Source organism: Corvus moneduloides, chromosome 18, assembly GCF_009650955.1.
Source record: "Corvus moneduloides isolate bCorMon1 chromosome 18, bCorMon1.pri, whole genome shotgun sequence".
NCBI classification, from domain to species: Eukaryota; Metazoa; Chordata; class Aves; order Passeriformes; family Corvidae; genus Corvus; species Corvus moneduloides.
Window position 1 is genome coordinate 11,874,172 of NC_045493.1, and position 22,102 is coordinate 11,896,273.

The 22,102-nt window shown below is 42.0% G+C and overlaps 1 protein-coding gene and 1 long non-coding RNA gene across 4 annotated transcripts in view; one reads left to right on the forward strand and one right to left on the reverse strand.

The window, feature by feature from the left end:
• Positions 1–605: 605 nt before the first annotated feature.
• LOC116452900 lies at positions 606–13,009 on the reverse strand. 2 transcript variants are annotated; one of them, XR_004243627.1, is made up of 5 exons: positions 12,167–13,009; positions 9,879–9,944; positions 8,157–8,373; positions 7,156–7,296; positions 606–4,786 (listed from the first exon to the last, which is right to left on the reverse strand). It is a non-coding gene; the product is annotated as an uncharacterized LOC116452900 (long non-coding RNA). The 2 variants fall into 2 exon arrangements; XR_004243628.1 differs by having other exon boundaries at positions 6,975–7,296.
• Positions 13,010–13,073: 64 nt separating this feature from the next.
• The window catches only part of ATP2A2 (ATPase sarcoplasmic/endoplasmic reticulum Ca2+ transporting 2), a 43,980-nt gene continuing 34,951 nt past the window's right edge, over positions 13,074–22,102 (forward strand). The window contains exons 1-4 of one of the 2 annotated variants that reach the window (XR_004243626.1): positions 13,074–13,408; positions 14,501–14,518; positions 14,611–14,693; positions 21,650–21,754. Coding sequence is in view for 1 of the 2 variants with exons in the window: in XM_032127768.1 (XP_031983659.1) it covers positions 13,291–13,408; positions 14,501–14,518; positions 14,611–14,693; positions 21,650–21,754 (324 nt within the window). In the remaining variant the exon portion in view is untranslated. The remainder of the gene's footprint in view (positions 13,409–14,500; positions 14,519–14,610; positions 14,694–21,649; positions 21,755–22,102) is intronic. The other variant, XM_032127768.1, reaches the window with a different exon arrangement.

Consider the following 22,102-nt stretch of genomic DNA (forward strand, 5'->3'; position numbering starts at 1 on the left):
CTGGATTTATTCTTGATAATCCAAAGGCTGAGACTGGACATGCTCAGCCTCTCCAAATTTCAGTCTTATCTAGCATTTTTTCTAAGTCACCCAGATAAATTATCTCAATGTCCTGGTAAAGGGATTCTCCTGTCCAGGGGTTCTGGAGAGCTCCAACTTTTTTTTTCTACATCTGACACACAATTATGAGTTCAAGTGCTAAGACTGATGAACAGAATTTTTCTTCTTTTTCACTGATTTAATTGTTGAGAATGTGTAATGTTGTACCAAGAATTTCTAAATAAAAGTAGTTTTTAAAACACTGTGTAAGCAAGAGTGTGGCAAATTTATTTCAGTGTGCAACAAGCCACATAAAGAAAAAGCAACACAGTGAATCTGAAAATAATCTTCCTGAAGAATTAGAAAAGTGGAAGAAAGGCTGGAGAAGGAGAGACACACTCATTCATCTTCTTGCAAATAATGTAAGAATGTGACATATTCATTTGTACTTGAACAGATCATTTCATTGTCCAGAAAAAAAAAGTTTTCTATAATTTTTTTTCTGATAAATTAAATAAATGAGCTAACGAATTATAAAAGAAAAAAAGAACATATTTAACCTTTATTGCACACAAATTCTGAATTATACACATGGTTCATTTTCATTCATGTCCTCTTTCTGTAATATAAATGTTCTGCAAAAGCAGCAAAACTGCTCTTTGCTGCTGCCTTCAAATGGAAGTTTCTCTGTGTATTCTGCAAACATTTCAGTCCAATTAAATTCAGTGAAAACTGAGGCACACAGGCACTGAGGCCTCTGTTGGACTCAGGAGCCAAGCACAGAACCTTCAGTATTCCATCTGCACACCCATCCCCACAGCCCTCTTCCCTCTTTCCTGCCTAGGTATACTTTCAGGGACAAAAAAGGCAGGCTGAGGATGGAGCATCCTCTGACAGATGTGCCCCCTGAAAACACTCCAGATGCCAAGAACATGAACCACGTTTGGATCAGGAAATCCTGACTGCCTCCAGTGAGGGGTTAATGAAGGATAAGTGTGTGCATTTGCTGTTTGTTGCTCAGCTAGCACTTCCTTATGACAATATGCATTACTTAATCTGCAAAGGTCAATGAATTGCTCTTTAGTGCCTTCCAAATGCCTGTGCAATGAACTTTGTCATTTTTAACACACATTTCTCAGCAAAGAACTGGTGGTACAGGTTTGAGGCTTAAAATACCTCTTCAGCTGCAAACACCTTTCACTGCACTGTATTTCCACACTCCCCACACAGCTTTAGAACTGTCAGGCCTAAGCAGAGACTCCCCTGTAGTCTCACTCTCAATTTGCACAGAACCTTGCACAAGCTAAACAATAAGGAGTACAATTATTAATTTCCTTTTAGTCCTCTTGCAATATAAATGACCAGCCAAAGTATTGAATGTGCAACACAAGTGCAGAGAGATGTAGGAAAACTGAGATATGTTCTCAACCTGCAGTGTGGCCATGGTTAACAGCAGTTTGGGGGAGCAACTTACTCTGCATTAGATCACTTAAAAAAAAGAGGTGAAAATATTGCAGGTCAACAGCATAAATGCCCAGAGAATGGTATGAATGAGCACAGCCCTAATCCTGGGAGCTAAACCACACAGCTGCTGCTCCCCTTTCCCCCATGTGGTGCTCCACTGGAACCAGGCGTGGTGGTGTGGATACCCAGAGCCCCAGGTTTGGGATATATTCCGACCCAGTGTGGATAGTTGGAATAGCACTAGAAATCTCCATGCAGCACCAGGACTGTGGGGTTTAACTTAGCAGGTAGTGGAATGCACAAGCACAGCACAGAGACAAGACTGAGGAATTAGGCTGCTGGCAAGTAGCAGCTGAAAGCTGATTGAATACAACAGATTGGGCTTTCAGACTGGACAGATAGGCAGCAGCTATTTAAATGGAGTATTAACAGTTTTGCTCTTAATTATTTCCAAACCTTCCAGCTAATGCAAACTCAGTACGACATGTATTTTGGCCTCAATTAATTATTTGTTGTTTCTGTGTGAATCCAGTTAAAAGAAAGCTGAGTGGTTTGTTGAGAACTTCTGCGTCTTTATAATCGTTCCTTTAAGTGCTTGGCTTACTTCTGCAAGCAGCTGTCATGCAAGTAACTGAATCTATACCTCACAAAAATGGCCACTTTCTCCATTTCAAGTGGAATTTCTTTCTGAAATGACACTGCCCTGCAAGCCAACAAATGGTCACCACTCTGCCCAGTGGCAGGTGGAAGGCCATGGAACTCCAGATCTAAATATGGAAACTCTACGCCTTCAGAAAAGGGAGATTCCTGTCTTGCCTATTTTGCATCTTACTTTTTGGTCTGGGAGGAGCTGACATTGAGGCATTTCTATATCTGGAACAGCTTTTTCTAGAATTTTCTGGAAGTATTTATTAGGAAATTTTATCTCAGATCCTTGCATAGTTAGTCATGTGAAAGCCACAACAGCTGGTTTACACCTCAAAGAGTAAACAATTACTAATAAAATGTCAAACCACTCCCAAACATCTCTGAAATAAGAGAATGACCTTCCAAAATATGTTTGAACAGACTGCTTTAATGCAGCTATTTCCAAAAGAGCTCTGTTTTCATATCTGTACTTTCTATACATCGTCCTTAATACACGTTTTGTATAGAATACCTGGGATCTCTCATCAATACTAATCCAATACGGATCCAGACACACAATAGCACTTGTGACAGATGGGACAGAATGTCCTACATGACATTTATTCAGCTTGTGAGAGGACAGACATATAAAGATTATGGCAGCATAAAGTAAAAAAGGTTCATGAAGCCAACACATGGTCCAGCGTACGGAGTGCTGACTGGCACAAAGCCAACCCATCCCAAAATCTGACACGTATTTTTACTGTCATGGTGAATTTATAGCCCAAGATTTTTATATTCTCTTCATCAAAAACAAACAAACCAACCCAAACCCCTCTTCAATTTCTGCTTTTTATTTCATTGCACTTAGGAGAAAGAAAACGTCCTCTCATTGAATTGAAGTGAGAATGAATTTAACTGAGCCTCTTTGCTAATCAGAATAAGTGAATTGATGCTTCTTTGAGCCAAAACAGCAAAAAAATAAACTACTGGTACTGCTTTGGTATATAATGGCTTTCAGACCTCTTGTTTGGATGATTCAGAAGGAATCAAAATGTACAGAAAGAGTAACAAAACCCAGTCTTGTGTAAGCCAGGATCAAACAAAAGGATTAACTGGTATGTCATGGTTTCCAGTGGCAACCACACTTTTTCAAACAAAAATTGTTAATGGATAGGAGATTAGGGGTTTGATTAAAAAAAATTGGACATCACATTTAATAAGAGTTGAGATGAGCTGCATACATCCCATGCCACGTGGAAAGACATCTCTTTCCCATCAGCCAAAATGTCGGTACAGAAAGAAACACAGAAGCCACAGAAGCTGTTCATGGCTGCAGCACATCATATCCATCATAAAATGACTACAAAATGCCCCCAATTCCAGTACTTTGAGGCCTTAACAGGTATCACAAAACCACCCTAAAATTGTCTCAACATATGAGAATATTGAATGCTCCAAGTTTTCTTATGGAAGATGAGCATCCCCAGGCTTTGAAGGAATACCTGCCAGATTCCCACAGCTCGGTGATTGGACTTTTTTTTTCAAAGTGGTGCTTGCCTTTAAAGATCAGTTTAATCAGTGGAGATCTCCCAGCTTTGCAGAGCAGCAGGGAGTTCTGCACAGCAAATATGAATTAGCAAATCCACTTATCCCTTCCTACAGTTGTCACAAACAGGTGCTACGTGAACACAGGCCAGAAACAATTCATGTCTTTACCACTCTCAATGAGATTTTAATTCTTCTTAGTTTTTTTCTGTGACATTTGAAATGAGTAGACTCTTGTATGTGCAAGGTAATCAGATTCACATTTGGGAATGGTACATGAACTGAACACACTGCCCCGAGGCTCAGGCCTGAAGGAATTTCAAGTGTGCAGAGATGGAATACGCAAAGACAGGAATAGGAGGTGGTTTAACGCAGCAGGCAGCTAAACACCACGCAGCCCCTCACTCACACCACTCTACACCAGTTACTGGGAGGAAAATTAACTCTATCCCAGGCGACACCAGGACAGAGGAACATGGTGACATTGCTAACTGTGAGAAGGGAAGTGCATTTTTGGATTGGGGAGGCAGAGGTGCATGTCAAATGCTGTGATTTGGAACAACAGTGCTTCTCCCTCCCTTTGCACAGGTCTGAAGAGCTCCACAAGTGTTGTTCCATTTCAGTGCTGCCACAAACTCCCCAGGTGAAGGCAGCACCAGCCAGCAGTGGAGTAGCAAGAATGCCTGTTGTGTTCTTTCAGTGCTGCAAAATTTCTGGCTGCCACACCTAAATTATTCCTGGAGTACCCGGTGCTCCTCCTCCCACTCCTGCATGGCTGACTGAAGCTAAGACGTGGCCCTAATTTTGCAGCAAGTCTCAACAAGAACAGTAAACAGTCCACAGCATTCCTGGCACACAGAGCAGACGGGAGCAAGAATTGTCTTTTAGCAGCTGCCATCCAGAAGAGACAGAATATATTTTCCAGTTAGGAATTCTGGATAAAAGCAATGAACCCCAGATAGACAGTTTGTACTGTACCCTCCATTTCAGCCAGAGATTCTTGAATTTGCAGTCAGAATACGGCAGGACAATGTCTGATGATGCTTTCGCTTTCTCCTTCAATCCAAGCTTCTTTTCACTACTCCATTGAAGGCAACATTACACAAATCTGTCCAAAAAGCACAGGATGGTGCTGTATGTTTTTCACATTTCCAGCAAGAAAATTAGATTATTTAATTTTTCATTTTATTTAATCATCCCCTGATATCTCATATTTATCTCTTTGCCTGCCTATCACTATATTGTAACTGAATTTTGTTACTAAATGCCATTAGTAACACAGAGAGATGAAGTGCTTACCCACATGCGCCAGTGTTAGAATTAGAACTGTATTTCTCAAAATTCTAACCCATTGTTGGTTAAGAAAAAGTCAGAATCTTCATCTACTGTGCACTTGGATTCTAAACATTATTTCGCCCAGTTCAAAGATCCTGTATTATGTCTCCAGCTGGCTTTTTCTTTTTCTATACAGCTGGAGCACAAAAGTGTTCTGAAATGTCCCAACTGAATTTCAAATGAGTATCAGAAATAGGCAAGGATATACATGATACATGCGGAATATGTGTCTAGGGAAATCACAGAAGATCTAGTTTCCACTAGTTGGTTATACATAAATTATTTAGGCAGTAAGCCTTTTGATTAGCTGGAGGCAAAGATACCTATTTTAGGTGTACTTATGGTCAGGATTAACTCATGAAACTTGGATGGCATCACCCATAAAACGGCTAAAATAATTTCAGCAACCTCATGCAAAAATTAGATGTTCTCTTTTTCATCACTTTTTAAATTTTTAAAATTATTTTTTACTTTTCCGTAACAAATACGACATGATTTTTGAAAATTATGTGATAAATGTCTTACAAAACCACACTAGAAACTATTTAGGGTGACAGGAGAAGAAAGAGGACTGGGAGCCAGGAGACCATTTCTATTTCTAGTTCTGCCATAGACTGTGTGACTGTGACTTTGAACCTCAGCTCTCGTTTTTGTGAAACGGGGATGACAATCCTGTTCTCTCAGGGATATTCTGTAACATAATTTTCATTTTTTTAAGGTTTATGAAATGCTCGAGACCCTTGATTAGAAGCTGCAAATGCAAATAATCAAGTAAGAATAACCACAGTATCAGCATTACTATTATTATTGTTAATAATAATAATGTTTGTTAATGTTATTAATATCAAATTATAAGCTCACTAGCATTGTTCTGACAAAAAGCCCAACCTGCACAGAGCAGGAAAATCATTGTAGCTCACTTCTAGGAACAAGAATGCTGCCAGCAGAGTTTCAACATGGGAGTAGAAAAGAATTCTTTAAGTTCTCCATCTGAGCAATTGTAGGTGGTAAAAATGAATATCTTTTCAATAATGCTTTGTGACATGGGAGCAGAAGCAGCTTTAAGAGCTTAACAGTATTTTTAAAATATGACTCAGGGGAGGTTTTCTTTTTCTAACAGAACTGGGGAAAAAAAAACCACCCAAGAGTTAAACAATCTTTTAGAAATCCAAAACCTTGAAATAAAACAAGAATTGTAGGTTAGGATAATTTGAGTTCACATGCAACACCATTGACATATAATAAATCTATGCATAAAAAACCATAAAAACCCAGATGTCTTATATTGGAAGCATTGAGTTCTGACAGATAAACTGTAAGAATTTCTGTTTTGTGAGTGACCAAAACCTACCACAGGTAATTTGGGATCTTAAATCCCCTTCAAAAAGCTGTCATTTCTGTGAAATACCTAGATAGATTGTATTAAGTGGTAGAAATGAGGTGAGGAAATGGAAGCATAGGAGATCAATATAACATTTGTTCCACTAAAGAAAAACATGTTCAGGTTTGGTTAGAGTCACATTAATAGAGAATGAAGGCAGTCCAGCAGGTTCTTTTTTCCTCCTGAATAGCCCATGTTAGGAAGCATTTGTGAAAACCTTAGAAAGGTAGGGGAAGGTGACAGACACACTGTACCCACTAGTCTTACCACAAAAATATTGCCTTTTAAAAAACAAAACCCATGCGGATTGTGGGTTACACAGATTTCTGAGGGTTCAGACTGGAAGACTTTAACTGGTAAACCAAAAAGAGCACTTGGTTTCAATCCCTCATTTTGTCTTATTTCATGACAGAGAGGAAAAAAAAAAATCACCTCATGAGAATTTAATATTAAATAGCATTTTGGAAATTCTATTTAATATACCCCATAACCAACAGAAGAGCTTGTTTGATGGCATACAAGAATTTTATCATTGTCTGAAAACTGAGGTGTGCTACTTCACTGTATTACTAATAACTACCTGTGAGTTCAGAGGAAATCCTCCACAAGAAACACAGAAACTTCGGCTTGTGTCATATCACAAAGTGTCACACGTCTAAGAAGAGTGGTAGTCATGTGCCATTAGTCCCAAACAATGCCTGAAAATGGAGTCATCTCCATGAGTAAGAAAAGCTGTTCAATCTTACATTATTGCTTCTCACCTACATGGAGTGAACCTGCATGTCTTCCTTTCAATCTTGGAAAGTCAGAGAGAGTGTGACTTTTCCTTGTGATTCAGCAAATACATGGAATGACAGAAGACCGTGGCATGGTAGATCTGTTCATGGTACCATGCAAGAACTCTGAAAAAAGGGAAATATTTGTTGTACAAACACTGCCGCTGATAGGGTCAAGGGAATAAAAAAACCAAAGACATTTTAAAAACAAGTAATTCACACGGTTCACTTAAACCAGAGTCTTACTGTACAAAGCCTGAGTAACTTTTTGCTCAGGAAGTAGTGGCCCATGACCATCACTAAAGTAATTCAACTTTCTATTGCACAATTGAGTGCACCCTGTGTAGCACTATGAAGTTCTACAGGTAAGTACTACACAACAGGATCACAGCTATGACACCCCATCACCTTGTTACAGATGTAAAATACAGGGCAATTCTGTAACACCTTACAAACAACAAACTACCACTTTATAAATGTTGTGCTAGGCCATGCAGCCCCCTACAAGCTTGGTAGTATCCCCAGCCCCATCTACAGAGAGCAAAACTGAGATCCAGAAGCCCACAAGGAATATTTATAGAAGAAAAGAAACGGCAGAGAGCTGCCAAATTAATCAGAATTAGATCATAATTAGATGGAAAAATCAGGTCAGGATGAGATAAGAATTCAAATCATGTGGGCACCAACCAGTGTTTTATTTCTAAAGTTGCTGTGCATTTTCTAAAATAACAGTCCAGCTGATTTCTTGTCCAGGGAACTGACTCACCATCAAAATAAGGAGAAATTATTTTTTCAGATATGGATAATGGACTTTGGTTCTGATAAAATGTTTCTCCCATACTCCTATACTTAAACCAGTAAGGGATACACAGAAAGATTTTTCCAAGCAGGGAAATGGAGATTACTATGGCAAATACTCTAATGGAGTCTTCGGAGATGAACCAAATGACCATGAATAGGATATAAAAATAAAATAAGAAATCTACCAAGCCAAACAGTGATCTCTCATGGTTACTGTCACTGAGCTCAGACTCTGTCTCGGTGCCTCTTTTACACTTCCAAGGCAGCAAGGAGTTCTTTGTGCAGGAACAGAGATCCAGTTCTAGAAATCTCCCAGCAGCAACACCATCCTTTGTGTTCACAGTCTCTCAGTCTCAGTGGAAGTCAAATTCTACCTGCTGCTGATACAGGAATGCACATTACCTAGGAATAAAAATTATTCAGAATAAAGTCATATTATCTTCATCAACATCCAAACTCGCATTGTATCACTGATTTCTCTGCTGGGTTTGTGTAACTGTTTTAGTCTCAGTGTTTTTTTCATTTTGCTGTTTAATCTATAAGCTTCTTAAAGGGGGAGAGAGTCAAAAAAAACCCCTTTGACATAATACCATGAATTCAAAGAGCAAGCTGACTGGAAAAAATAGTTACTATATTTAAACTGCATTATCCTATGACAGAACTGCAGATTTAAAACCTTTCCACTTTGATACAGCAGTTTTGCAGCATTTTAATATGCCTTAGTAGATTTCAACTGGCTGAAACATTTTAATAACTGTAATTTCAGAGGAATAAAATAGTACTGTGGGAGGAAGAAACAATGCCCCCATTTGTCACTCATGAAGACTTGTATTTGAAATCAGCCAGGGTGATGAGAGCAATGAGTTTGGTGGTCTCAACATAAGCCCCATTAGGCAATTAGCCAGTTGGCAAAAATCATGACATAATTTGGCACAATTAAGCAGAATATTCACTTTGTCTATGTTCACTGAAAGAGATCCTTTTGCAGGTCAGCATTCATGTGTATTGGCTCAACAACTGGCTTTTTATGTTGTGCTCTTCCATGCTGAGTTTAGCTCCACTCAAAACTATTAATCTTGATTGAAAATTGAGCTACGAAACATATGTGTTTGAGTACAGCAAGAGACAATTCACATTATGACCAGTAACTCTGCTGTGAATCTGCTTTGCAGCAGTAGGGATGACTTAATGTTATTGCAATTTGAAGGAAAGCATCCTGCAGTCCTCTCTCAGGCCAAATTCCCATTTACTTCAATTAGTAAGCATTACAGGAACTGTTTTAATGCTGCTGCCTGATGTGTTGGCTGCTTCTTCTTAATATATTACAGTGAAAAAAGATAGTAGTGAATATATACTTCCATTATGTGAATGGAATTTCAACAAGGCCCAAACTGCCCCATTTTGTTGTGTTTCTTTCCCAGGTACCACTCAGAGGGGTTCCACTCTAATAACAAACTACGACTTCGCAGCAGCAAAATGAATTGATTTCCTTCCTTAAAAATGGAGAATGTAAAGCTCTCTGCACCTGCTGGAAGCATGAATTGCCTGGAAGCTTTCATGGGCTCGTTTGCTTCAGGCAGAGCTGAGGTGCTGTCATATTGATTTGGGCCAAAATAACCATCTTTAGATAACCCTCTCCTTTAGATAACCATCTTCTTTAAGAAGCAAGACGAATGTCACGGAAAGCGTTATGAATCCTTGCAGACCGATGGGAAACAACACTGATTTCAACTCACAATTCTAAATTTGTATGATCTCAAGTGATGCCAAATTTAGCAGGTACTGCTTCTGCTGCAGTGTCTACATGGGTATTTGTAGCTCGTTCTGCACTGTGCTGTCTAGACCATGAATTGTATCTGCAAATGTTTTTCAAATGTGTAGCTGTCAGAGGATTTGGAAGGTATCACCTGCAAAGGAGTCCTCACTGGCCAGCAGCAGTGGTCCTGCACTTCTCGAGAAAGACAGGGAAAGGACTGTGAAGGAAATGTAGAGGTTATTCTGCTCTGAAAGAGAAAGAACTGTAGAAAAGTCCTTAATTCAGCCATTCTTCTCTCAAAATTCACTGAGCCATAACAGAACACGTGACAGAAATAAACACAGGCAGAGGACTGTGCTTCCAGGTTCTTTCCAGATTTTATATAGGGTGGAAAAAAGGGGGAAGAATCAAATTCTCTGTACTGAATAGATGAGAGAGAAACAACGAATGGGAGTTGTGAGACTGTAGCTGAACTAGTGAACCCCAGAGAATGCCAAGAGTTCTCCAGGATTTGCTAGAATTCAGACTCCGTTTGCCTTCCTAGCAGCATTTCCTCCTGTTAACAAGTTAGATAGAAAGAACACAGTATCTACTTTATTTTACCCTCTGCCAAGATCTAATTGCATGTGCCATGCCTCTGGTATGCTTAAAATAATTTTCCATAAGGCCTTTAGGAAACAGGCACAAAAAAGAAACCAAGAATGACACAGGAAATGTAACACAGGGAGAAATAATATGAAATGTGACCTGGGTTTCTTACTAGTATCATTTTGTTTTGAAAATTGACAGAGATGCTTAATTGTAATACTTTAAAATGGTAAGAAAATGAAAGGCAGGACTTTCAAGTCCTTTACACGTGCACTTGTATATGAAGGCTAGTAAATAAGCTTGTGTGTACAAATATTGGTTGGTAAATGTATTTTTACAAAAAACTTATATATAATGCAGGTTTTATTAATGTGGCAGAAGGGAAGAAACTACTCATAGAGATACACTGAGCTGGTAATGAAATACATTAATTCAAGTAGCTGGCATTATTCCATATGGAATTATTGTGGAAATCATGTATTTTTAATGTTGCATATGCATATATATATGTTTCGGGGATGGTGGCATCATGGGTTCATACCATATGAAAAAAACTATTATAACTGGTTAAGAAATTACAGTAAACTGTATAAACTACAGTTAAATTCTTCACCTCTGTAACAGGCTAAGTCTATTTAGGTGTAGTGTGAGGTATGAAAAGCAACATAACTGTACTGATGCAACATTTGGCCATGCTGATTAATCCTGCTGATAAGCAAGATGAAATTAATATGGGCATGGCATGGAATAAGTAATTGCCTTACCTGAACTAGGTCATCAGATCTAGCTCAGGAATTTTCATTCAACTGCCCTGTGAAGTGTGGGCTGTCAAGTTCTCCTTTCTTGGACTTTGGCCATTCACAGAGGAGTCTTTTAGAGCAGTTGTACTTTTGTTAGAAAGGATATAGGGCTCCACGTACCCTAGAACACCATAATTTTATATGGGCTGTCCCCTCTCCATCCCTTTTCTAGCACAGAGGTTAAGACTAAGATATTTCATTCCAGATCAGACATGTAGTTTCTTATAGCATGGTGCTGTGGGTGGTTTGTAAGTGGCGGAAATGCAGATTGTATGTAGGATCTGCATTTATGTAAGCCAGCACACATGTAGGGATCAGCTTTGGTATTTGCACATGCATATGTACCAAGTTTTGAAGGTGTTTATGCTGTGTGCTGAGCTGCTTGCTGTGTTGTGCGTGTGTTGCAGGTGTATTAATGTCAGTTGGCGCTGATTTCTCTCTGGTTTGTGTTCACTGAAGTTCCCGTAAATTACTGGGTGGGATTGGATGGATCAGTCAGTTTTCTGTGTTCTCTATCGGTTCCTGTGCTTGTGCCAGAGCCGAGATACAGCGCTGAGGAAAGCTGGTACCTCACCCCACACCCGCGCTGAAATCACAGCGTGCAGTTTATTCCTCCTCACGTTATCGCCGGGGCTGAGTGTGCTGTCACTGGGATGTGTGCGACGGCAACTGGGGACACTGCTCAGCGCCAGCGCAGGGCAGGACCTCTGGGGAGTGAGCCGCCGTCACAGCACCGAGGCAAACGGCCCTCACCTCTGCACACTCGTGATGGATGAGGCTCCTGTCACGACAGGGGCTGGTGCAGCCCCACAGAATCACAGTCTTTAGGGTTGGAAGGGACCCATGATAACACCCAGTCAACCCTCTGCCAAGGCAGGGTGACACAGGAACGCGCCCAGGTGGGTTTGGAATGTCTCCAGAGAGGGATAATCCACGGCCTCCCCGTGTGAGTCTCACCCTCACGTTCTGACTGGATGATGCTCCTGTCGCGACAGAGCGCGCCAGCCCCACAGTATGATGCTCCTGAGGTGAGGGCCAACCCCACACTCACCCCTGGACTGGATGAGGCTCCTATCACGACAGGGTGAGGGCAGTGCTCACAGGACGGCTGGCGCTCCCTTCGCCACACGCGCCGGTGCAGCTCCGCGCCACCCCCCCGCACCCCAAGACCGCTATGGCGGGCAGCTCCCCTCAGGCCGCCCCGCTCCCCCTCACCGCGGGCTGAGGCCGGGACAGGGGCGGCTCCTGCCGGGGTAGCGGGGGCGGGAAGGCGGCCGCCGCACCTGCGGGGCTGTCCCCGTGCGCAGCGGAAGCGGCGACACCGCCGCGTGAGGCGCAGCCGCCGCCGGGCTCCAGGCGGGAGGACGAGCGACCGCGGGACCGCGCTGCGCAGGGGCCGCGCCGCATCCATCGCCTCCGCCCCGCGGGCGGGGCCGCCCGCACGCCCGCCCCGCGCCCCGGCCCGCCAATGAGCGGCGTCCACATGCCGCGGCGGCGAGAGAGCACCGGGCGGCCCCTGAGTTACATTAGAGCCGCCGCCGCCGCTGCGCGACCGGAGCGAGCGGAGGCAGCGGCGGGCGCGGGGGAGCCCGAGCCGTGACGGCGACAGAGGCCTGGGCCGGCCGGGGGGGATTGAGCTGCTAGAGGAGGAAGGAAGGGGGCGATCCTGACCCTTCGCGGGCAGCGGGGCGGCTGCGGCTTTTTCTCCCCCGCGCCGTTATCGCCCTCCGTTACCGGGGCGGCTCGGAGCCGCTGAGGCGAGCGGAGAGGCGCTTGGCCATCTGGACGCGGCCCATCCCCGCAGAGATCCGCCGCGGCCCCGAGGCGACAGCGGCTCCCGGGGCCCACGCGCTCCCCGCTCGAAGTCCGCCGTCCCCGCCGGAGAGGCGGCTCGGCTCCCTCGGAGGCGTGAGGGGTGGGAGGGGGTGGGGGCTTTTTAATTTTTTTAAGGGCTGCTTTCCCCTTTTTTTTTTTTTTTTTTTTTAATTTTTTTTCCTGCCCCTCCCGGCCTCCTCCGCGGAGAGGTGTGCTCGGGCTCCTCTGCTGCGGGAGAGGGTCTATGGTGATAGCACGGGGGTGGTGAGGGCTGAGGAGGGGTCTCGCCGCCGCCCCCGCCGCCGCTGAGGAGGAGGAAGAGGCGAGGCACGGCACCATTTGCTGCTCCCTGCCCCAGCCATGGAGAACGCGCACACAAAGACTGTGGAGGAAGTTTTGGCTTATTTCGGCGTCAACGAGAGCACCGGCCTCAGCCTCGAGCAAGTGAAGAAGCTGAAGGAGAAATGGGGCTCCAACGGTAGGTGAGGCAGCCCCGCCGCGGGGATGCTGCCGCCGGCGCTCGCCCTCTTCCCCCTCTGCTCCCTTTCCAAGCCCTCTCTCTTCTCCCTCATCCTTGCCGGGGCCCTGTGCGAGGCCTAACGCGTGTGCACTGGCAAAGCCGGCATCTCTTCCAGGACCCGGAATAGGAGCGAGGGAGAGAAGATGGCTGACTTGAACTCCACCTCGTGGGTTTCTTTCAATCCCGAGCTCGCAGGGCTGCTCTGGGGAGGAGGGTGTCGCCTCCGTTCCCTTTCACCGTAACGGTGGGAAACCTTCTTCCATTCTGAAATGAAGCGCTTTGGGGGTTAGGATTTGCCTTTTTTTTTTTTTTTTTTTTTTTTTTTTTTTTTTTGCCCGTCTTGACCTTCATTTTCCCCAGTTTTTTTAGCTCCTTTCAGCCCCTTATTTTATGTTCTTCTCTTCAGTCGGGACACAAAATTCAGTCGATTTTTTTTAATCCTTACTGCTTGGCTGTCCTGGTCTCTTCTGAACGCCCTTGCCCTTGTGTAAAAAATGAAAATCTATGAGAAGATTACACGGTGGAGGTGTTTTTTTAGCTTTAGCACTGCTTTTGTGCCTCTTGGATTCCTAAATCTAGTTGCAGGGATATAAAGGGGAGAGCAGAAATAAGGACATACCCTTAAAATGGAGGAAAGAATCTGAAATATTTTGAACCAAGTTTGATGGTTTGTGGGTTTTTTTTAAGTGAATGTGGAGGAAAAGCTTTGTCAGAAAGCATTTGAAAAGCGTTTTGAGCCTTTGACCCTTTGTGTGCAGCAACAGCAGAAGTCCCACAGCTGGCTGGAGTGATGACTTGGCTGAATTATAACCCTTGGCACATTCCCGCGAACCTTTATGTGTCTTAAAATGCAAAACTCTCAGGCCCATTCACGTACTCTGGTGAAAAGAGCCGCCTTAGTGGGGCTTTCAGTATGTCTGTCAAATCCAACCCAGCTGAGTGTGCAATTCAGGAACAATATCTGGTGTGGATGCCTGATAATGCTCTAATGTGTTTCTTCGATGATTTCTTTTCTTTGACATGCTTCCTGGAAAAATCTTCCACTGACAGAGCTACCGGCAGAGGAAGGTGAGCATGGTTGTGAAATCTTTTGCTAATTCCTGTTGATAATTCATTTTTTTTAAATGTACATGGCTCAATGGCTTTGTTACATATTGCAGGAAAAACCTTACTCGAGCTTGTGATTGAACAGTTTGAAGATTTACTAGTTCGAATTTTGTTGCTCGCTGCTTGCATATCTTTTGTAAGTATGATTTATTTATTTTTTTTATTTCCTAGGGTTCTGTATGGCAGAGTGACATATTCCAATGTATGTGAACTGTACATACTGAAATTATTCTTTCTTGCTGGGTAGAAGTAAAAGATGCAAGGTTGCTGCCTCTTAAATTAGTTCCTTGTGACGAGGTTTCTGTATGCTGACCAACAGAAATTTCAGGGAGTCTTTCATTGCATGAATCATAAGTACATAACTACACTAGGACAGGTATTTTAAAAAGTGCTTCTCATTCAACCCAGTTTGCTTATTTGAGGTGGGATTTCCCAATGCTGCTGTTGGCTTTGAGAACTAACCTTGAGTAAGTAAGCGTTTAACTGGACATTCTTCTTGCCTTTGGGTTAATCTTTATCAAGCTCAATGTATAATCATTGGAAGACATTTTTGGATGCAATGCAGACTGTAAATAGAATCTACATGGCGAATATTCCAGTTGCCTTCCCTTCCTGATAATAGCAAGGTGACAGTTGTTGCTTTTGACAGTGACAAGAATGTTGACGGCTGTGATGGCACCATTGTTGACCAAATTTGGTAACTGACCTTTGGATAGTCAAGTCATTAAATGGACATCTTACTTTGCATACAGGACTAAAAGAACAAGAACATTTTAAACATTTTTTTTTTTCTAAAAAAAGCACGATTAGGCAATCTTCTTACGTTATGTGTAAAGCCTATGTGCTTGCTTAAAAACTGGAAAATGGAGTGAAGGCTCAGTGGAGAAGGAAGGTGAAGGCTGTATTTCTTGGGGAGCTGGACAACAGAAACAAAAGCTTGCAGAATATTAAATTGTTTAGGTAGGGAGTAAAAGTTTACAGTAGACTTTGCCCTGGAGTTGTAATTAACTACTTGAAGAAAAAAAAAAATGCTGCAGCTCTTGGAGGGGGTGGAAATTGTGGTGACTCTTTAGCTAAGGGCAAGCTAATTAGGATGGGCAGAGGAGAATGTGCTCTGGAGCTGTTGTGTGTGGTGGGGGAAGGGTTGCCCTGGTGCTGCAGTTTGTGCTGTGCTGGGGATCTGCTCCCCCCACACTGACACCTTCCAAAGGGCTCTGGCTTTGGGTCCAATTCACCAGTACCAGCTGAGCAGTGACTGGTGATATCGATCTTGACCATGGAGACAGATGTGCTTCACTCACTCCTCTGTTTCCTGGAGAGGAAATCAGGCTGGCTATTGAAAATCGAATAATAAACAGTCATTGAAAAGCTTTTTTTTTTTCCCCCTCTTCTTTCCCCTTATCCTCCTTGAGGGTGAGAAGGGGATGTCTTTTTGTTCCTGGAAAGTCAGGAGTGTTTCTGTCATCTCATGAGACAAATGACAGCACAGAAGTTTGTTAGCCTTCTGTGCCAAAGTACATTAATTGTTTTTATTATAAACAAGTAAGTGAAAAATCAGATTCACCAAACTAAAGCTTTCATTGCTGAGTCTCAGTAAGTATGAGACCAGACTGACAGAGGTCACAGAACATACACTGCTGAGTCCTCGTGGAAAACTTGATTAGTAGCTGAATTCAGTTGCTTTTTTCAGTATGGTTAATTTTCCTATCTAATTAAGAGACTGTATTCTAATGGAGTGTGGGATAGATCTGGGTTCTCTGCTTCTGTGCAGCTGACATGGTACATGACCTTGGGCTACTACTCTGCCTTTTCTATCTCCTATTTTAGAGTTACAGAGGCACACTAAATTGATGTTAGAAGTAAAGATTTTTCTCTGATGAAAAGTAAAAAAACCCTAGATATATTGTAATTTTGGTACTTTAGAAGCTCTTCCCCTTTGTATTTGTTTCTGGTGTTTTCTTTGCTCAGAAGGTGATCATGTTGTCTGTTTTTCTTAGGCTTTAACACTTTTTCTTGATGAAAGCATAATAGAGACTTTCGTAGTAGCTGTAAAGCACTGTTGGATATGTTGATACCAGGATTGCATTACTGCAAAAATAGGATGTAATTACATCACCCAAATTCTGGTGTTCTTTACCAGCTGCACATTGTCAGTTTAGAAAAATCAAGACTCAGGTATGAGAGAGAGGATCTTGAAGTATACAGATAATTTTTTTTGTGTTGAGGGAGTTTTTATGGTGGTTGTTGCAATCATAAATCATATTAGTTTATTGGTGTTACAACTGCCTGCACAGTAACACTCATCTGTAGCACTGAGACCTGCATTAGGTTTTGTGCAGAAACATTCCTTCTTATATAGAGTATAAACTTCTGTGTTCAGAGTGCCTTTTGTGCCCTCTGCTCCCACACTGCCTGTCAGGTACGTGTCAGTAAAATAACTCAGAGCAGCAGCTCAATCTGTGTCACCCAGGCTGATTGCCGGGGTCAGATGCTGAGTGTTTGTGGGCTGTGGATCCTGTGTCCTACATTCCAGGTCAGAACTGCTGTAAGAGATGTGGCTGGTTAGTGAAAGCCCTAAGTATGGCTTTTGAAGAGAAACAGCATAAATAATTTCTGATGGTGAGTAAATGGATCTGTGAATAGACTTGTCTCGGTCTTGTGTTGGATCTGTGAAGCCTCTGCAGAAATAAACCCGTGGAGTGTATTCATCGCTTCTAATTCTTGATACTTGTGTAGCATGTGCTCAGATCTACAGTGTTTACTGAAAAGAACAGCTTGCTTTGCTGTATAAATGATTTTGACAGGTTGCAAAATGTTGACTGCATCTGATGTAGAATAATTCCTTGGTGAAGTGTGGATGCTTTAAGCAGTGGTGTGTGCAGAACTCTGCAATCTTAGCTCTGCATCACTCAGTGGATTTCCTTCTACAAGGTGCAATGTAGGCTATAAACTCTACCAAAACTTGAAGTATTTATACAGCATCCTTAGAGCACTCTTCCCCTCAGTTATTCCTTTGATTCCTAAGCTGACTTAGAAATGACTGTTTTGGGAATGTTTTCTAATAGTGGATGTCTGTGTTTAGGTTAAAACAATATATTGTGCTTTAGCCCAGACATTGTTAGAGCCTGTAAATTAGCATGAGTGTAACCTAGCTTGTGGTAAAAGGTGAGCAAAGGTCCTCTTGGAGGAAGTAGGATGTGTCAGTAACAATGTTGCAGGCTTTGCCCTGAAATCACCCCAAAAGCTACCTGTTTAGGTCAGCAGCAGTGAGTGTGTGGCGCAAGATAAGGGTTGCTGTAGAACATGACACTGACAGGCTTTTAGCTAAACTTAGATTGCTCATTAGCACGAGGGTAGTGGTGATAAAAATGTGAGAAGTCGTTGTGATTCCATTTTATGTTGTAAAAATTAAACTGTGGGTGACAGGTATTTTTTTTTTACCCCATTATTGCTATAATAATATATTTATTTTCAGAAATATGGAGTAACGTGGTGGGTGCTGACGATCTGTTAACTCAGTAAAATTCTTAATTTTGTGCATATGCATGTGGTCAGGATGTCTTGGTTTGTGTTTGAGATTTTTTTTTCCCTGACCTCCTTGTGTAGTGGACAAAAATCTCTACTGAATCATGGAACTAAACCTGGGAGGTTTTTCTTGAATGTTTCCTGATGTTCAGTGTAACTGACATGGATGGAACAGGGATCAGGACTACTGAAATAGTTTGCATCTGCTTAATTTTAAACTAATTTGTATTGAAATGATTAATCACTAAAAGAGGGTTTTCTAAGCAGTAGTTGATACTCTGTCCAAAATACACTAGAACTGGAATCACAGTATCCTGTGAGAAGAAAACCCTTGAAAGCAGTCCATACATTTTATATGACCTGCTTTAATTAATCCAGGGTTTCTTTTTGTTGGGATGAGTTCTCGCCTCTCCCAGCTTGCTTCTAAGTTTCCATTGTCAAAATGAAAACCAAACAAAAATCCCTGTGCAGTTGCTGACAACAAAGTGTTTGCTTTTCCTCTGTTAGTGGTGAGCGGGTACAGCCTGCTGGGCAACACAATTCTGTCTCAAAACTCCCATTCTTCGATTCTGTTGTTGTTACTTAATGATACATAGTCATCTGAGGTAACTTGTCTCCATAACATCCCTGACAATAGAGATACTTCACTTGTAGAAATGGAAAAAAGCTGTAAGGGTACTTGTGCTGTTTCAGCCGCTTCCATCAGTGCTCACCTCATTGCTGGCTGATTTTGGCATTGTACCTCTGTCCCCTTTTTACAAATAACCATGAAAACTAAGTACTGTTTGCCTGTCATTGTGTGTCTTTTGCCTCAGTGTCCTGCAGGTCCACCCCATTAGGCTTTGTTTAAAATAGGCTCTGCAAGCCGTAGCTCCAGCAGCCCTAAAGCAAATACACTGAATGAAAGTTGTGCTTTAAGCTGCTTATGTTGGCTGTTGATATGGGGCTTTTATGTCTTGCTATTATTTCTCTTATATTTTTAGGCTTGCATTTCTCTTGAGCAATTATCTTATTCTTTTCTTATTTTTCCTGCTCTTTCTTAAATACATGGTGACTTTACCTATTGACAGTACTGCCTGACCAGTGCATTGGAGATCAATGACCTGGAAATTAAACTGTTCTGTGTGTGAGTCTTAAAGTGATTAGGGCTGAAACATGGTGGGGCCCTTCTGAGTAGAAATTTTTAAAAATGAGATTTCTCACTGTAAACCTCTCCAGGGTCTTAAAAGTGTGCTAGTGGAAACTTTCTGACAAGGACTCTGTGACTTGGACAAGAGCTGTCTAGTCTTTACCAGGCCCCAGCATATGGTCTGTTGTTACTAAAAATGCAGTGTTGAATACTTGTTATTGCTTATTCTACTTCCTCTATGTTTTTCTTGCATTTGTTTTGTTTCTTACTTCAGGCTACTATCAAATAATAAACCTGATCTGTTACGGAATGTGTTGTGTATCACAAATATTCTAAATGGAGAGTTAATATAGCTGTAGTCTGCTATAGGAAAACCAAGAACTCACTATGTATCTGGTTATTTTATGTCTATATTTACTAAATTGTTCTAGAACTAAAGCTTGGATTGTTCCACTGGTAGTAATTGTGTAGAATCTTCTGGAGGGAGAGCTGTGTATTGCTGGCTTCCAGGGTTAACTAGATACTTCATTTTAGTCTTGTAACAGATTGATAATTTCACCAAAAAAACAGCAGTGAAGACTTAAACCATCAGACTATACTCTCAGGATCTCTAATTTGAGTTCATCTGCTGTTTTTGAAATAATGGCTTATTGAAAGAAAAGATCCCTTGAAAACTTAATTTTGGCTCTCCTTGACATACTTGGATCTTGCTGTCCTTGTAGCTACTTTCCTTACCTCTGGAGTTACAGCCTGTCTCAATGTTATTTTACAACACACATGGTCTTAAATCGGAAAAGATTCTGGTTTAACATTGTGTAAAGCAGATGTTTTATTCTAGTTAACCTTGTAGGTGCTTGCTCAGATAAGCACATCACAAAATAATTGAATTTTATTTGCTTTGTTTGGAAGCAAATTGGGCTCTACAGAATTCCAATAAAGAAAGAGAAGGAAGAAACAGTTCCTAAAGAGCTTTTCTGATGGCAGCGTGTGACCTTGTGTACGCTGAGAGAGCTGAAAATGCACCGTCGGCCTCTCCTGTAGCTCCATGGGCAGCAGCAGTGCTGGTGCAGAGGGGAGGCTGCCCATGGCACAGGGATGTGTGTGGAGTGAGCACAGACAGTGGGGCCTGTCCCACTGCCCCAGCAGGTCAGATGCCAGGAGGGGTTCTGGGGATTGGAGAGCAATGGCGTGGTAGGAGGGAAGAAACACCGAGGTGTGGAGAGATCCTGACTAAATCTGTTCTGCACAGGAATTACACAGACCCTCAAAATGTTGTGTTGCCAGTTGGGATGTTGCAGTAGTATTAATCACAACCTGGATCTTACGAGTTTATCCCTTCATAATAAAGATTTGTTGTTGCATTGGATTTGCTTGACAGTCTGTTTTCTGCTTGAGGCTTTCATGCTGCTGCTCCTTCCTTTTGACATCCTGGAGTGTCTCACAATTGAGCAATAGCTCGGAGCAGCATGTTGGTGGAATCATGGTCTTGCTTTAGTAACAGTTTGCTTGCTGCAGTCTTCTAGTGATTCAGAGTGCTGTTGCCTGACTACCAGCCCTAATTATCTCAACACGTTGTTCCTATTTACTGTCACTTTCCAGGCTTCCTGTTGCTCAACATGTTGATGAAAACTCTCTTCCTCTCTGGTCATGTTAACTTTAACTTGACTTTTCATCAGTGACTCCAGCACTCTGCAGAGGCCCTGACACATTCAAGTCAAGTGAATGACAGATGCCTAAAACTGGAGTGCACTTTTGAAACAAATGAATTAAAATCTATGTGGAGCCTTTTATGCAAGTCCTCAAGTTTAATTTACCTTTTAAAATCCAATTTTGAGTTTTATCAGCTGCTTGGTTCAGAATCTAGCTTCAGATATAACTATGCCATTCACTTAGATGTTTCAATAAGACACTACTTGTATTTAAATAAGTAGATGCTTATTTTTCATATCTACTCACTATAGATATGAAAGAAGCTGTTGTAAAGCTGTTTTCATTTGTGTGGCTAAGTTACTGGTAAAGAGCAATTAACTTGCTTAAAATTCAGATTCTGGCAAAGTTTGTGTTTTAAGTAGTCAAACTAATCTGTCTGTGTCCTGTTTTATACCATAATGAAATAATTATTTTTCATTGTCATAATGTTGTCACAACTTCTGCTTTCATTTCTGAAGCGACAGTAGCAATTGTTTCCCAGATAAATAGCTTACTCCTTTAGAAGAAGAGCGGCCTCTAAAATGAACTTTGTACTACTTTAGTAAAGATTCTTTTTCTCCTTTTCCATTGCGTTTTGCCAATTCATTCATGAATTACAAAACTACAGACTTGGTAGACTGAGGGGTTTCCAAAACTGCTGAAGTCTGAGCAGTTGAAATTTAGCAGGCATAAAGTTTGCAAGGTGTCTGTGTAAATCAGTAATTTAAATCGCTGTGTTTCTCTTGCAGGTCCTGGCCTGGTTTGAAGAAGGTGAAGAAACAATCACAGCATTTGTAGAGCCTTTTGTAATCTTACTTATATTAGTAGCCAATGCAATTGTGGGAGTGTGGCAGGTATGCAGAGATTTTTACAGCATCAAATCACAAATGTTTGGGGGTTTTATCGTTTAAGAGGAAGCACTGTACCCTGTAGTGTCGGGTGTTCTTACACAGCAAGTAGGATGTGCTGCTAACTTTGGATTCCTGAGAGTCAGCAAACCATAAAGTGTCTCAACAGAAAGTGTTGACTTAAAGGTAAAATGAAAGCTTCAGAAGTGTTGCCAGAGAGGCAAAATGCCCATCAGTGTGTTTGGCCACACACTGCTGAACACACGAACAAGACAGGCCAGAATAAAGACCTGAATTCAGGCAATAAATCAGGCCTTGCAAAGCTAAGAACAATTGGATTGGTTTGCTTGGGTT